At 38.5% G+C, this 17,068-nt stretch overlaps 1 protein-coding gene across 1 annotated transcript in view; it reads left to right on the plus strand.

Annotated features, from left to right (window-relative positions):
- GALNT9 (polypeptide N-acetylgalactosaminyltransferase 9) overlaps positions 1–17,068 on the plus strand; it is a 286,077-nt gene that overhangs the window by 54,649 nt on the left and 214,360 nt on the right. The window contains exon 2 of the mRNA XM_031948368.1: positions 16,645–16,825. Within this exon, the coding sequence (XP_031804228.1) occupies positions 16,645–16,825 (181 nt within the window). The remainder of the gene's footprint in view (positions 1–16,644; positions 16,826–17,068) is intronic.

Here is a 17,068-nt window from a genome sequence, read left to right on the forward strand (position 1 = left end):
CAAAATAATGGGGGTGGGGTAGTATTGCTAAATGGTATAGACCCAATGGCGAGATAATGATATGAGTAAAAGGCTCTCTCAGGAGGGAGTTTAGCGGTAGTAATGCTCTCAGACATAGATGTCAGTCTGTTATTATGAGGAATACAAGAATATGGAAAGGAACTGTGATTTGTTGTTGTTGCTGTTGCTGTTAAGCTTTGGGAGCTCCCAGTATAAGAATTTCCTTCACCAATGTACAGATCAAAAATCCACCTATGGCTTACTAAAAGGAAAATGCTTCTTTATCTTGAGGCAGATAAAGGGTACAAAGGTAAGGACCTTGTCCAAGGTCACAAAACAAATAAATATTCAAGGAATCTACATGGTGCAATAGATAGAGGATTGGATGTATAGTTAGGAAGACCTCAGTTTAAATCCTTCTTTGGACTTATTAGTTGCATGGTACTGGGCTTAGCTCCTAACCTTTTTCAGTCTTACTTTTCCTATCTGTTAAATGGTTATTAAGAAACTCATAAGATAATGTATATAAAAACACTTTTCAAACTTCAAAGTTCTATCAAAATGTTAACCATTCTTATTCCTTGAATCCTGGCCTTCCTGACCAAGTCTAATCCACTATGCCCCATGGAATCTATTCTCATGTCTGTTGTATATGTGTATATATATATATATATATATATATATATATATATATATATATGGATATATGTGGGTATATATATATGTATATATGTATATATATACATATGCATTTATGGATGTATTCATACATCTGGTTGCAAACTCCTGGATCCATATCCAACTGTGACATTAACATGAAAACGGAATATGGGGATGAGTGGTCTTTATTACATTCTGTGTATCTTCCTTAGAAGACTATGAGCTTTCGAGAGCAGGGACGTCTACGTTCCTCTCTGAGTTCCAATGTTGCCTCGGACACTTACAAACTGTATAACCCTGAGCAAATAATTTAATTTCTGTGTGTCTCAGTTTCCTCATTTGTAAAATGTGGATAATAATTGCACCTACCTAAAGCACTCAATCTACTGCCTGGCACTTATAATATAAATATAAATATAAAATGCTTATTTTACTTAGGGGAGGAAGGAAGGAAACATATTAATTGAGCACCTACTATGTGCTAGGCATTGTATTGATATAATCTAAATTTGATTCTCACAACAATTTGATTGTTGTGAGAATTTTACACATTTTACAATCGGGAAAGTTGACATTAAGAGCCTATAAGTCCAAATAAGGATTTGAGGCCAGCTGAGAACTCAGGTCTTTCTGATTCTTGCCTAGGGTTCTATCCACTGCACCACCCAGTTGCCTCTGAATAGAGCATATTATTTTTTCTGTCCTGTTTCTCTTATGACATTCTCTGCTCCCTTTCTCTCACATAATTCCTCCCTTTGAGATGCATGGTGGCTTGCTTCTTGCACCTGCTGTGCACCTCTCCATTCCCTGTGGGTGAACCTCCATCTCCATTCTCCAGAGAACATAGTACCCCATCATTCCCAACCGTGCACCATCTCAGAAAGAACGGCTGACTGATGGTGTGTGAAAAACCAAATAATCCATATGGGTGCTGAAATATTTGGCTGATTGAGATGCAGCTGATATCTCCTGCCTCTCCGAGTTACAGGGGATGTCTCTCAGACCCCCATTAGAATCTTTCTCCTAAGGGGGAAAAAAGCATCAACAAAGGTAACTTGGTTCCCATTAGTCTAATAAGTCCTCAGAACTCCCCGATCCATTCCTGGGCAATCTTTATGAGTCCGCTCTTTTCCTTCCCTCTTTTGCTGGTAGCACAAAGCAATCCCACCTCTTTAGAAGCCATTCTTTATGAAATGAAATACCAGCCAACCCAAAGGATGCCAGAAAGCAGTGGGAAGATAAGAGCTCCGGAAATCCTGTAGGGAAGCACCGATGTGTGATGACATTCTTTAAAAATAAAATAAAATCTGTGGGTTTTAAAAGCTATAGAGTCATTTAAGATCTTCCTTGCTCCTAGAAAATAGTTAAAATACCTGCAACCTGCTGGGAGTCAGCCTTGGCTCCTTATCTCATTCCAGCAGTATCTTCTTTCCCAGTCCAAATTGCTACCCATACCAAAAGATCTCAGTTGCTGCTACCTCAGCCCCCTCCTCAACACACACACACACACACACACACACACACACACATATATACACTACACTATTACCCTACCTGCCCCAGTAATGGTGTTTTGGATAAGGGTGGGAGGTCTGGAGAGTAAAGACCCCTTTGTTTCAGCAGAAAGGATGTTGGCTTTGGAATAATCAATCAATAAGCATCTACTAATCATGACATAGTGAAAGGATAACTGGCCTTAGGATAAAAAAAAACCTAGATTCAAAATCCCTGCTCTGATAAAGACTGGCTTTTTAGTCTTAAGCAAGTAATTTTACCTCTTTTTTATTGAAGCTTTTTATTTTCAAAACATATGAAGGATAATTTTTCACTATTGATCCTTGGAAAACCTTGCATTCCAATTTCCCCCCTTCTCCCACCCCCTCTCCTAGATGGCAAGTCATCCAATATATGTTAAACACGATAAAATAAATGTAAATCCAATATAGGCATACATGTTTATACAATTATCTTACTACACAAGAAAAATCAGATCAAAAAGGAAAAAATGACATCAATATATATATAAAGGTCAACAAAAACAAGAGAGAAAGAAAAGGGGGAAGGATGCAATCAGGGTTATCTACTGGAAACATAGAAAGGTATGGGATCAAACATACATATAGAAAGATGGGCTCCAAAGAAATGGGATACCACTTCAACAGAGACAGGAGTAAAAGATAAGATAGCTGGGAATGATATCAGGGAGTCTAAGGTGAATTGCCTCTAGTCTTTCAGAGAAATATGAAACAATTGAAAGACTGGAGGAGAGGGCACTATAGAGGCTTGAAAAAGAGGGAACACGAATCATTATTAATCAGAAAAATGCAAATTAAGACATCTCTGAGATACCACTACATACCTGTCAGATTGGCTAAGATGACAGGAAATGATAATGAACAATGTTGGAGGCGATGTGGGAAAGCTGGGACACTGCTACATTATTGGTGGAGTTGTGAAAGGATCCAGCCATTCTGGAGAGCGATTTGGAATTATGCCCGAAAAGTTATCATACTGTGCTTACCCTTTAATCCAGCACTGTTACTACTGGGATTATATCGTAAAGACATACTAAAGAAGGAAAAGGGACCTGTATGTGCCAAAATGTTTGTGGCAGCCCTGTTTGTAGTGGCTAGAAACTGGAAAAAGAATGGATACCCATCAGTTGGAGAATGGCTGAATAAATTATGGTATGTGAATGTTATGGAATATTATTGTTCTGTAAGAAATGACCAGCAGGATGACGACAGAGAGGCTTGGAGAGACATACATGAACTGATGCTGAATGAAATGAGCAGAACCAAGAAATTATTATACACTTCAACAATAATATTATATGAGGATCAATTCTGATGGAAGTGGCTGTCTTCGGCAATGAGAGGATCCAATTCAGTTCCAATTGATCAGTGATGAACAGAACCAACTACATCCAGTGAAAGAACACTGGAAATTGAGTGTGGAATGCTTGCATTTTTGTTTTTCTTCCCAGGTTATTTTTACCTTCTTTCTAAATCCAATTTTTCTTGTTTAACAAGAGGACTGTATAAATATGTACACATGTATTTAAGATATACTTTAACATGTTTAACATGTATCAGATTACCTACCATCTAGAGAAGGGGGTGGAGGAAAGGAGGGAAAAAGTTGGAACAGAAGTTTTTGCAAGAGTCAATGTTGAAAAATTACCCATGCATATGTTCTATCAATAAAAAGCTACAATAATAATTTAAAAAGAGGGAACACTTGTTCTGTTAACTGGGATAGAGAATCAATTAAGAAAGAAAAAGAAGGATTATCTTGCTACAATTAAGATTAGATAATATAAATTTGTGTAATACCCATTCTGGGTTTCCATATCGGAATGATTGCTACTACTCTCAGTGTTCTAAGGGTAATTGTAACTCAGTAGAATTCACTTCTCCTGATTGCCGATTCCCATAAAAAGTATGCTTTCCATAATACCACTTGAGACCAGCCAATGAAGAATCTTGTCTATTTCCCCAACTACTTGGGACAAATACAAACTCCTCTGTTTCAAGCCCTTCATAATTTAGGTACAACCTATCTTTTCTGGCTTATTATATATACATATATGCATATATATTATATAATAGTCCTATTTATATATTCTACTATCCAGCCAAACTGAATGACCCATGTTTGTGCCTTTTATGGACTGTCCTCCATGATTGGAATATACTCCTTCCTCATTCCCACTTTTTAGAACTCCTAGTTGCCTTCCAGGCTGAACTTCACAGTGGGAAGAATTTATATAGTCCTTTAAGGTTTGCCAAGTACTTTACAAATATTTCATTTGATTCTGACAGTCATTCTGAAATATAGGTACTATTATTATCTTCATTATACAGATAAGAAAACTGAGGCTGAAAGATGGAAAATGGTTTGTCCATAGTTACATAGCTAGTATGCATCTGAAGTCTGGTCTTCCTGACTCTTAGTCTAGTGCTCTATCCACTGTGTCCCCCATCTAAGTGATATCTTTTCTTTCTGACTGCTAGTGTTTCCTATGAAAAATGACTTGGCATTTGTTTTATGTTTACTTTTTATGTCTTGTCCACCCTAAAAGAATATCAACTCCTTGAGGGCAGACTGGAACCATCTCATTTTTGTCTTTTGTTTCTTGTTGATTGTATGAGTAAATGAGTGATTCTTCAATCCTAGTTCCCAGGCAGAGATTATTACCAGAGCTAGTGGTCAGGAGTGGTTTCCAGTGCCATTTGATCAGCTGACCAAATGGCACTGGAAACCACTGACCAGAATCCAGCGTTGAGAAGATTTACCTTCCCACTGGATCCTCCTTGAAAACTAGAATGTCTTTCTCTCCTTGGAAGGTTAACTCTGATTATGGAATAGGAATGGGAGGAAGATTCAGTAATGAACTAGCATCCCTCCTACCTGTGGCTACAAAATCCATTTTCTCAGTTTCCAAGAAGAAGAAGCAATTTCTGGGCCATTAACTCACTAAGGATACAGATGAGCTTCTAACTCCTGCCAGCTTTCCACATCATGCTCAATAATGATGATGCCAGATGAATGTAGAACAAAGATTAGGCTGGTAGAGAGGGAGGGGCTTTAAGACACAATGTAGTGTAGGGAAACATCCAAATATTTTCTCTTTAAACTCTTGTCATGTTGTATTTTGAGGAAAGGCTATTCTAGGTTAGATGGATGGCAGATGAGTCAACACTTTCAGTACAGATGAGACCTGTGTGCAGAATGCTTTTGACAGTGATTTCAGGAAAATGTGTCTCTAACACATCCTACCTAAAACTCTGCAGTCAGAAAATTAGAGACTCGACTCATTTGAATGGGCCATCTAGAATTCTTTCTACAGTTTACTGCAAAATCCAACCTTTGATTGAAGATCTCCAAGGGGGAACCTTTCATCTCTCAAGACAAAGTGATTCCACTTTGGCACAGCATTATTAAGAAGTTTTCCCCCATTACATTCAATCTAACATTTTCTCTCTTCAACTTCTATCCAACATTCCTACTTCTGACTTGTGTGGTTAAGTCAAATGAATTGCATCCCTCTACCTCATGACCTTCTACAAAAGAAAGCTATTATGGTCCTATCACCACCCACATTTTCTCTTCTCCAAGCTACACAGTATCATTTTCTTTAACTGATCTTTTTATGGATTATCAAGTCAATGCTTAATAAGCATTTCTTAAATACTCACTGTGTGCCAGGGATTGTACTAAATGCTGGAGATATAAGGAATAACAGTTCCTTCCTTCAAGAAGTTTATAATCTAATGGAGGAGAGAGCATACAAACACTTATATAATCCAAGAGATATACAAGATAATCAATAAAGGGAAGATACTAGTGTAAAGGGGAATTAGAAAAGGCTTCCTGCACAAAGTGGGGTTTTATGTGATACTTGAAGGAAGCCAGAAAATACTGGAGATGAAGATAAGGAAGGACAGAATTCCAGGAATTGGAAACACCCAGTAAAAATTCCCAGTCAGATGTTTGAGAGACAACACTGGATCATCGAGTATGTATGTAATGGGGAGTAAAGTGTAAGAAAACTGGAAAATTAGGATGGGGCCAACTTATGAATGCAGAATGAAAGAGGAAAGTCAGCCCTTTGAAGGAGATAATGTTTCCATATTTTGCCCAGGATATCTCTATTTAGGGATTATGCATTCATATAGTCCTAGGTTCTATTTAGAGTCCCCTGGATCCCCCTAAAGGGGTCAGTTGTTGTCAAATGCTAAGTACAGTATTACCTAGGAAGATATAAAAAAGAACATCTGATGAAGGTGTAGTCAGGACCAGTCTTAAAACCTAATGAGGCAATTTCTCTTTGGGTTAGCAATAGTCCCACCTATATGTCTTCAGGAAAGTATTTAAACTGAAGCTAAACTATGGATTGTGGATTTAGTATTGTCACATATAAGGGAGCTGGAATATCCTTCCTCAAAAGTACTCAGTGTATAATATGGGTATTGGGACAACTTTTTATTACCCACTTCCTCTATAAAGTGTTTAAAGCACAAAATCATCACATGTACACATGAATACAGAAAGCACCACCTTCGGCAAAATATTTCCCATTTGGCTTGGACCTGAACTGTCTCAACAGTTCCTAGGAATTATCATGAAGAGTTGGCAAAGTCAGTATCATCTGCTTAGCCCTTGTGTGACTTTAATCCTGAGGTTATAAGATTCACCTTTTGATTCTCCTTTTCTGAGAAGCTATTAAATACGATGAGAGGTATCTTCTTGCTCTGGGTAGTTAGTGCCTAACTATTGAACTCAGTACCTCTTGAATTCAGGATTACCCATGTAGGATTACCCAGTTTTTCAGATCCTTACTCAGAAAGGAGAACAGCAGGCAGAAGAAATTATCCAGGAATGAGGAGATCCAGAGACTCCAGTCTCAGTCTCTCCTGGACAAGAATACCTTTTCTATTGCCAAGTTGTTGTGAGTGATCATTGATGCCAGGGAGAAAAGAACCCCATCCCTCTACTTGCCGTTATCCAGTCCAGAAATTCAAAGGAAAGGAAGTACAGAAGGGGAGGTAATAGGATGCATTTCCACAGCTCATTCTTACAGACCATAGAGGGGGAAATTTCTTCTGACAAGAGTCTGTCATCCTGGGCCTCAGTCACCAATCATTAATTAGGTAGTTACCATTCACCCTGTTCCTTGCACCCTATCAGGCATATGACTGATTCCATGACAGATGCCGCGTTCTAACAGGGGCTCATGCCCCACAATCCCATCAAGCTGATTAAGGGAATCATCTAATCAACCAGGGGTTCTTTTCATCATTCTTTTTTATACCCTTGTATCCTCAGCCTGGCACATCTGACAAACACAAAATAAATGTCTGTCGAATTATATTGCTTTGAATATGGCATAGCAATTCTCATTCTCAGGATTCTCATTAAACGTATAAATTTATATGTTAAAAACCCCCAGCTCATTAGGTGTCTAAGTCTTAACTAGACTTTCATCCACAGTATGAAGTGTTTCCAGCTCTGTCTCTTGGGTGCCATAATTGGCACTTATTTTTTAGCAGTTGGGGGAGGAGAAGAATAATCTGGCCCTGCCCTTTCCCCATCTAGCACCCTCCATGATATATGCTTCCAAATGGAACGAGCTGAGGTATCTGCTTCTGTCTCTCTTTCTGCCTCTCTGTCTCTCTATCTGTCTGTCTGTCTGTCTCTGTCTCTTCTCTCTGTCTCTTAGTCTCTGTCTCTCTGCCTCTCTGTCTTTCTATCCGTCTCTCTGTCTGTCTGCCTGTCTCCGTCTCTGGCTCTTTTCTCTGTCTCTTAGTCTCTGTCTCTCTGTGTGTCTCTATCTCCTCTCTGTCTCTTTGTCTTTCTGTCTCTCTGCCTCTGTCTCTTTCTCTCTCTGTCTCTGTCTTTCTGATTTAAAATATGGTCATTCCCTTTTGATATTGTGATCTCCAAGGGTCTTGTGGAGTAGATTGAGGGGAGTGAGTGAGTAGGAATAAGCATGCATATAGCCCCTACTATGTGCTAGGCACTTCACTAAGCACTTTACAAAAATTATCTCATTTGAACCTCACAACAACCCTGTGAGGTAGTTGCTATTATGGCCCCCATTTTACAGTTTAAGGAACTGAGGTAAAAACTTGTCCAGGGTCACACGGCTAGTAATGATCTGAATCCAGATTTGAACGCAGGTCTTCTTGATGTACTCTATCCAGTGTCCCTCCTACAAGGTGACTTTTTCATGTAATGTGATAGAGATGCCCCTCAAAGCATTTACCTGTTCTGCTGTAACACTACTTCAACTGAAGTAACACTGAAGTGTTATAAGCAGTTTCTCCCTCAACAGGGGAAGCTAAGCTAGGGTTGTAGATCCTATAAGGAAGGCACAGAACTAGAATTATGGGATCTGATTTGACCAGAAAGTAGTAGATATATCTTTGAATAGGTCTTCCAAGGTCTTTCTCTTCCTCCCTCGCTCTTCCCTTCCAAGCCAAGGTGGCAGCCCCTATAATGGATTCTGAGTCTTACTCCTTCTACATGGCCATATGGATGAGACCTCTTGGCTTTTTTCCCTTTCCTTCTTTTCTCTCAAACTAAGGGGAAGAGCAGAGGCTTCTCCTACATTTTCATTTTCCCCTTCCTTTTTCTAGCCCAGGGGTCTTTAATCTGGGGTCCACATATTCAAAAGAGTCTATGGACAGATTTCAGAGGCATGTCTGTGTATTTGGAATTGAGGTAATTAGGTGGTACAGTGCATAGAATGCCAAGCCTGGAGTCAGGAAGACTCATTTTCCTGTGTTAAAATGTGATTTCAGACACTTATTATCTATGTGACCCTGAGCAAGTCACTTAACCCTGTTTGTATCAGTTTCTTCATCTGTAAAATGAGCTGGAGAAGGAAATGGCAAACCATTTCAGTATCTCTGCCAAGAAAGCCCCAAGTGGGATAATACAGAGTTTGATTCAACTGAAATAGCTGCACAACAAAAATATGAACTTGGATGGGGGCAAAATTATCTGGAAATTTAGCATTTCCTTTAATTATGAATGGAAGCAACAGAATATATTTCTGAGAAGGATTCCAGAAGCCTCAACAGACAACCAAAAAGTCCAAGATCACAAAAAAGATTAAGAACCCCTGGTATGGAATTAAGAATAAGAGAGACTTGACCTTGCTCTTGTGTTTTCTTTGTGTGTGTCTCTATCTCTATTTCTGTTTCTCTCTCTCTCCTCTCTCTGTCTTTGTCTTTCTCTCTCTCTGTCTCCATTTCTCTATTTCTCTGCCACTCTGTGTCTCTGTCTCTGTGTGTCTTGCTATCTCTGTCTCTGTCCCTTCCTCCCTCCCTCTCTCTTTCTCTCTTGCTCTTCTCTCTCTCTCTCTAGCCTTTCTTCCCTTTCTCTCTCTCTTCCTCCTCTCTCTGTCTCTTTCTTTTTTCTCTGTCTTTCTCTGTGTCTCTGTTTTTCTCTTCTCTTTCTGTCTCTCTCTGTGTCTCTCTTTCTGTCTCTATCTCTTCTCTCTCTGTCTCTCTGTTTCTGTTTCTCTCTCTTTATCTCTTCTCTCTGTCTCTCTGTGTCTCTGTTTCTCTCTTTCTGTCTCTTTATCTCTTCTCTCTCTGTGTCTCTGTTTCTCTCTCACACTCCCCCCGCCCTTTATCTCTTCTCTCTGTCTCTCTCTGCCTCTCTGTCTCTCTCTTTGTCTCTTTGTGTATCTTTATTTCTCTCTTCTGTCTTTCTCTGTGCGTGTCTCTATTTCTCTCTGTGTTGCTCTCTCTCTCTCTGTCTCTGTCTGTCTCTGCCCCCCACCATGTGACCATGTGTGTGTCTCTGTCTTCTCTCTCTCTCTCTCTCTCTCTCTCTCTCTCTCTCTCTCTCTCTTTCCCTCTGTCTCTCTCTCTTTTCTCCCCCCTCTCTCTCTCTCTCTCTCTCTCTCTCTCTCTCTCTCTCTCTCTCTTTCTCCTCTCTCTCTCTCTCTCTCTCTCTCTCTCTCTCAGTCTGTCTGTCTGGCTCTGTCTCTCTCTGACTATGTCTCTCTCTGCCTCTCTCTATCTATGTCTCTCTGTGTGTCTCTGTCTCTATCTCTCTGTCTCTGTCTCTGTCTCTTTCTCTCTTTCTTTCTGTCCCTGTCTCTGCCTCACTCTATTTTTGTCTCTATCTCTCTCTTTCTCTCTTCTTTCTGTCTCTGTGTCTTTCTCTCTCTCTCATATTGGAAAGTTGAGAAGTCCTCATGACTCCATGTGCAGGGAAGTCCTAGTCTATCTACTACATATCTCAATTGTAATTCAATGCCTTTTTTCTATGGGTACATTATATTAGTAGGGATGTGCTTACAAATTCTATTTTCAGTGGATGGGAGCCATTTTGATAAATTTCTGGGCTCCTTGGGGAACTAACACTTCCCTAATAGTACATGCGGCTGATGGCGAGTTCATTGTAGACTTACTATGCCCTCAGAGTCCATGTGTTTGTCAATCCCCTTTGTATAATCTTTTTGTTGTTGTTGAGCAAAATTAGGTAATTGTTTCATGGGGCTGGTTCAGCTTTGCCAAAGCTTTCTAATTCTAGCTCTGAGAACAGTAATCAAGTTGGCACTACCATTGCTGGAGAGGACATGTTAATCAATTACTTTATGAAACCTCTGACTCTCTCGTCTAAAACTCTTCTCCCTGGCTGCCACCCCCTGTTTGTGGTGTCTTTCCCAATTAGAATATACAGCTAGGTTCCACTTAGTTTGCACAGTGAATACCATGAAGTGGCCACAGGTATTCAAGTTCACATTTTTTTATTTTAATGTATTCCCTTTTTAATTTGTGGAATAAAACCAATATTTCCACAGCATAGTACAACAAAAAGATGACTGTATATGAAACCTCAAATCCACTATGTATGATTTTTATTTCTTTAAAATAAACAAGTTATCATGTAAATTTCCTTTTTTTCTTTTTTCCATTTTGTCTTCCCTCCCTTACTCACCACAGAGATGCTACCATTAGATAGATACATACATATATACACACATATATATGCAAAATTATTCTACATATTTATTTATCCGCTTTTTTTCTGTTTGTAGAGACTTTCTCCATTTATCCTTTATGGTTTATTTGGATATTAATAGTAATCAAAATAATTTATTCACTCAAAATCATTCTTAAAAACAATATTGCTGTTGTGTATATAATGTTCCCTTGGTTCTGCTCTTTTCACTCCTCATCATTTCATGCAAATCTTTATATGATTTTCTAAGATCATTGAACTTATCATATCTTATAGCACAATAATATTCTATCACAATCACATACTACAAATTGTTCAGCCATTCCCTAACTTATGAGCATTTCTGCAGTTTTCAATTTTTTGCCACCACAAAGAAAGCTGCTATGAACATTTTAGAACATATAGGTTCTTTTCCTGTTTCCCTATTTTCTCTAACACTAAGTTATAATTATATAAAATGTGGTTGTTGATTCATGGGGTTCATTATTTGAACTAATCAGGATTTGTAAGCTCTTTGAAGGCAGGTACTTTATGTCTTAGTTCTAGGCATTTTCTTTGGCTTTCTCCCTTCCCCAAATGCTCTCCATTTTCAATTCCACTAACTGATCTCCCTGGATTTTGTTCTTGTTGTTTTGTTACTGTCGTTGAGTCATTTTTTTCAGTCATGTCCAATTTTTTGTGACCCCATTTGGGGTTTCCTTGGCAAAGATATTGGAATGGATTGCTATTTCCTTCTCCAGATTTTTTTACATATGAGAAAATTGAAGCAAATAAGGTTCAGTGACTCACCAGGGTCACACAGCTATTAAGTGCCTGAAGCTGGATTTGAACTCATGAAGATAACTCTTCTTGAATCCAACCGTGGCATTCTATCCATTATGCCATTTAGCTGCCTCTGACTTCCTTTAGTTCCCAACAAAAAAGTTCCACCTCTACAGGGAGCTTTTCCCAATCCCCCCTAACTCCAGTGCTTTCTTTCCCTTTGTCAATTATTTCTTATTTGTCCTGTACATCAGAGCTTCTTAATTTTTTGCCATTTGTGGACCCCTTTTCTTGCCTGAGAAATTTTTCCATGACCTTAGGCATATAGACATATAAAATAGCTAAATCAAACATTTACTGATAATAAATCATAATCTGGGACTTCCACATTCAGTTATGAGATCCCATATGGGGTTGCAACCCACAGTTTAAGAAGCTGGGATGTATGTAGTTTATTTGTGTATAAAATATTTGATTACATATTGTCTTTTGTTTTAGATTATAAGCTCCTCGAGGACAGGGACTGTCTTTTGCCTCATTTTGTATCTCCAGAACTTATCATGGTACTTGGTACATAGAAGGTACTTAATAAATATTGGTTAATTGATTTATTGACTATTATTGCCCAAGCATAGTGCCTGATATATAGAAAGTACTCAATATTTTTTTCAGTCATTCATTCGTTTCAAAGTTTTAAAAGATCCCAAGAGACTGAGTGAGCAATATTTTTTATTGTTATGTATTTTAATAGCTGATGGAATTAGATAAATTTTTCCTCTTCTAGTGGACTAGTTAGCATCAAGTTCATAATGAGTGGACATTTTATCAGTACTGCTGTCAAGTATCAAGGGTCAGATCCTATTATTGGAGAAATTGTTGGAAGTTTGCCCCAGACCTTTTCTCTAACCAAGTTATGAGGAGAGGATAGAATCCTTTTTGGAGAGAAGCTCAGACAACAGACTAAGGATAAGGCTCCTTGTAGGTAGAAAAATTAGTAAAAATCCAAATTGCTCTGCAACTGAAAAGAGAAGAGATGGAATGTAATGCCCCAGGAAAAACAAGAAGAGTGATTTGACTATAAATCTTAAATTAATATATAATTGTCATTATCTTCATCCTCACCATAATTATCACTCTGTTGAGGAAAGCAGTGGATTAAAGGATTTAACTTGCCCTTAGGGAGAGGATAGATTTGTGACAGTGGAAAGAGAGAGAAAGACATTATTCTAGGTAGGAGGGATATCAAAAGCAAAATCTTGGAGGAAGAAGTAAATATGGTTGTTAAGGGGAATATGGAGATCAGTCTAGATGGAAAAAGAAAGCATATTCAGCCAGTTATAGAAAGTAGCATTGAAGAGGGGAAGAGGGAACTGATTGCAAAAATCTTCAAATACAACTTTGAAGAGTAGACCCCATCATGAGGCAATTTGTTAGAAACGCTGCTATAGCACCAAGAGACATATAACTGAAGAATTTACACAGTGATTTCCAACTGAGTAAGTATTCTCAAGATGCCCAGTTCTCCAAAGGAAGAATTTGTTCTCTCCTCTCCCTCCTTCTAGTCTGGTCTGCAAAGCAGTCACAATTTGGAAATGTGTTACTCGTGGATTCATTTTATGGAAGATGCAAGTACAAGTAGAGACAGATGTGAAAATAGTATAATTACATTTTCCCAATATTTAAATGAAAAATGAATGAGACGTGGGAGTAATTTGCATGCCCTATAATTATTCTGCTCTCCACCAAATGTAACCTCCCCAAACTTTATATAAACACCAAGCAGTGTATGTTTGTGCATATTTAAATGAAATATCGGGTGGCACATTTGAATAAGGACATTGATAAATTCTGTGAACTTTGTGAAAAGCAGGCCTCCTATAAATTGGGAGTAAACCACAATTTTGATTAAATTATATACAGAGGGAGTGGACAAGGCATCCATATAGAGACATATTCATCTTTGGCTTGGTTTTTTTTTTCCTGTATCCAATCTTTCCCTTCCAACTACTAAGTTAGGGTTCCTAGAGTTATATGAATTACTTCAGTCAGAGCCCCAACAGTCATCCTGACAATCTTCCTTTAGGACCTAAGACAGCTCCCTACCTCCCAAGCCCAGAATCTCCTCCCAGAAGGATTTAGGAAGCTAGAATTCTTGCTTACTCTGTCTCAGTGAATTTGTGATACTGAGTAAACATGAGATCTTTTCCAACTCTCGAATTAAAAAATTCTGAATTTAAAGGCAACCAGATCTGAAATATTCCATACAGTTCCTGAAGCTGAGTTTTAGAAGCTGGGTATTGACCAGCTGGAGAGTTATAGAGGAAGACAATCAAGATAGTGAAGAGGCTCTGCTTTATGCCATATTGAGGACCTCTTGAAAAAACCGGGGATGTTTAGACTGGAAAAAAGAAGAGTTGTCAGTTATTATGGCTATTTTCTAGTGTCTGATAACCTGGTGCCTAGAAAAATGTTTAGCCTTGTTCTGCTTGGACATAGAGAAAAGACATAGGAGTATGGGTGGAAATTGTGAAGAAGCAGATTTAGACAAAACAAAACAAAACAAAAACTTCCTTACAAGAATTTTCCCAAAGTCTATCCTGAGATAAGTGAGTTCTTCTTCAAGCAGAGGCTGAATGCTACTTGTCAGATATATTATAAAAGGTTCTTACTTGCACCCAGATTGAATTGGCTGCCTCCTAAGTTCCCTTCCAGCTATGAAATTCAATGATTCTACATGAATTGGAAAGTGTTCAGCTCACCAACAAGCACTGTGAGCTAACATTCACATCTTTGCCTCATATAGGGAGAGGATTGTCTAATATCAGTCTCCTGGACCTTACATTCAAAGCCAGCAAAATGTTTCCACGTTTTTGGCCAGACCTAATATCTCATTTTCAGTGTTTATTAGAGATTTCTCTGGCTTTATTTGAGATGCTTTGGTTCTCAATGCTGGTACAAGAATGGGTTCAAGAATTATGAAAAGCAATTTGGAATTATGCTTAAAAAAATAACTAACATGTCAATACCCAAGTTGAGTCTTCTTAAAAGTAGAAAGGAATAAGGAAGGGTCTCACAGGTATGATAAGGGAAAGGGAGGGTGGTTTGTGCATATTTGCAGTCATAATGGAATGTCACTTTCAAGGAACATCTAAGGGTCTAGTTTGATTGAAATGAAAATATACAGAATCAGAGTATCATAGTTTTAGAGCTGGAACATTGGGGATTATCAAGGCAATCCATCCATTTTTACAGTTGAGTAAACTGGGGCCTAGAGAGGACAAATGGCTTGCCCAAGATTACATAGTTAGTAAATATTAAAGGCAGAATTTTAACTCGCCTCTCTGACATGAAGTCCTAAATATCTATCCATTCTGTCATATAAGGTGGGGGGAGTGGGAGTCAGGAATCACCAATAATAAGCTTGGAAATGTACGTTGGAGCCTGGTTGAGAAAGATTAAATCATTTCCTTGCAATAACCCTGGGATGCTAGTGGCTGATTTATTATTCTCATTTGATAAATAAAGAAACTGAGGCTGAAAGATGAATTATGGGACCAGCGGAATGCCAGGACCAGAACTCAAGTTTTCTCACTCAAGATCTGACCTTCTGTTTATGATATTATACAGTCTCACAAAGGGCATTTATAAAATGTTTTACATGCTAACAAAACATTTTTAATTCATTGCTCCAAGGATTCAAGTCACAGAGTTGAAACAAACCAAACCAACTCCCACTTGAAGCCTTTCTTAAGTTCTCCTTGCTCTCCTACATTACTTTATATTTACATTGTAGAGAGTCCAATAGTCAAGAAGACATGGGTCCCAGTCCTTACCTGTGCTACATACTGACTTTGGTTCTGAACAAATTACTGAATCCCACAGTGCCCACAATCAAATCTTGAATATCAGAGAATGAACCACGTTGGTTCAGTACAATTTCCTCATTGGCTGTTCCTTCTTCCAATGAAATTATGGCATCAATTTTTAAAAAAAATGTACTTTGCATTCGCTTATATATGTATAAGTTGTCTCTTTATAAAATGTAAATTCTTGAGGGCAGGGCTTTTTCTTTTTTTTCTTTGTATGCATATTTTGCATATTGCAGGTACTTAATTAAGACTTATGAAACCTATTGAATCATGACATTTAATTTAATAAGGCTTAAAAACAGGCTATGTATAATGTGATTGTGTGTAACATGTAGAATAAATTGACAGTTTCATATGCAATTTGATTTTGCTAACATTTGGATATGAAAATTTCAAATCAGTTAATGATTCTCTAGTTCAAAATTTTAAAAATTAAATACCACGTATAAATTGATCATAGATCAATCTGATCACAATCTCTGATCACAGAGTTGTGAGGATTGAATGAGGTAATACTTATAAAACATTTGATTTAGTGGCTGGCATATGGTAGACACTTAATAAATGCTTGTTCCTTGAACCTTAGAAGTCATCTGACCCAACCCTTTTATCGTACAAATGGGGAAACTGAGATCCAGTAAAATACAAGGATTTGCCTAGATTGCACAAATAGTGAGTAGTAGAGATCAGATTTGAACACAGATCTTCTGAGGAAGAATAATGCTTCAAATCTATGGTTTTCCCGCTCCATGTACCACACTGCTTAGCTCTCTCTTTTCCAAAGTCCCCCTCCGTTGCCATCTCCAATGTATGGAGGCAGAAATACTATTGGCTTCTGAGATTCATTCTTGTCTTCCCTCCTTAGGTCTAGCCAAACCCATGGGTCTGGTGGAAGGGCCAGGAGGACTTGGCCAGGGTGGCATGGCAGCCACACTCCGAGATGACAGCCATGAATCTGAAACCAAATATGAAGAGTATGGTTACAATGCCCAGCTGAGCGACCGGATCTCCCTCGACAGGAGCATCCCAGACTATAGACCCAAAAAGTAAGTGGGAGTCAACACTTTGCTCCCAAACTTGGGGAAGGGCATGGGAGGAAGGGAGAAAAGTCTTAGAGGACATCCAGGAGCCTTTGAGGATCCCTGATTTCTTATCAGATGATATTCTACTAGATTGTGTTGTCAATGGGATTCAGACTAGTGGGTCCAGCAGCCTGTATCTTCCTAGAAAGATAACTCTGCTTCCAAACCTCCTCCATGTTCCCCTCTACATTGTGCTCATTTTTGTCT

Source organism: Sarcophilus harrisii, chromosome 1 (genome assembly GCF_902635505.1).
Source record: "Sarcophilus harrisii chromosome 1, mSarHar1.11, whole genome shotgun sequence".
NCBI lineage: Eukaryota > Metazoa > Chordata > Mammalia > Dasyuromorphia > Dasyuridae > Sarcophilus > Sarcophilus harrisii.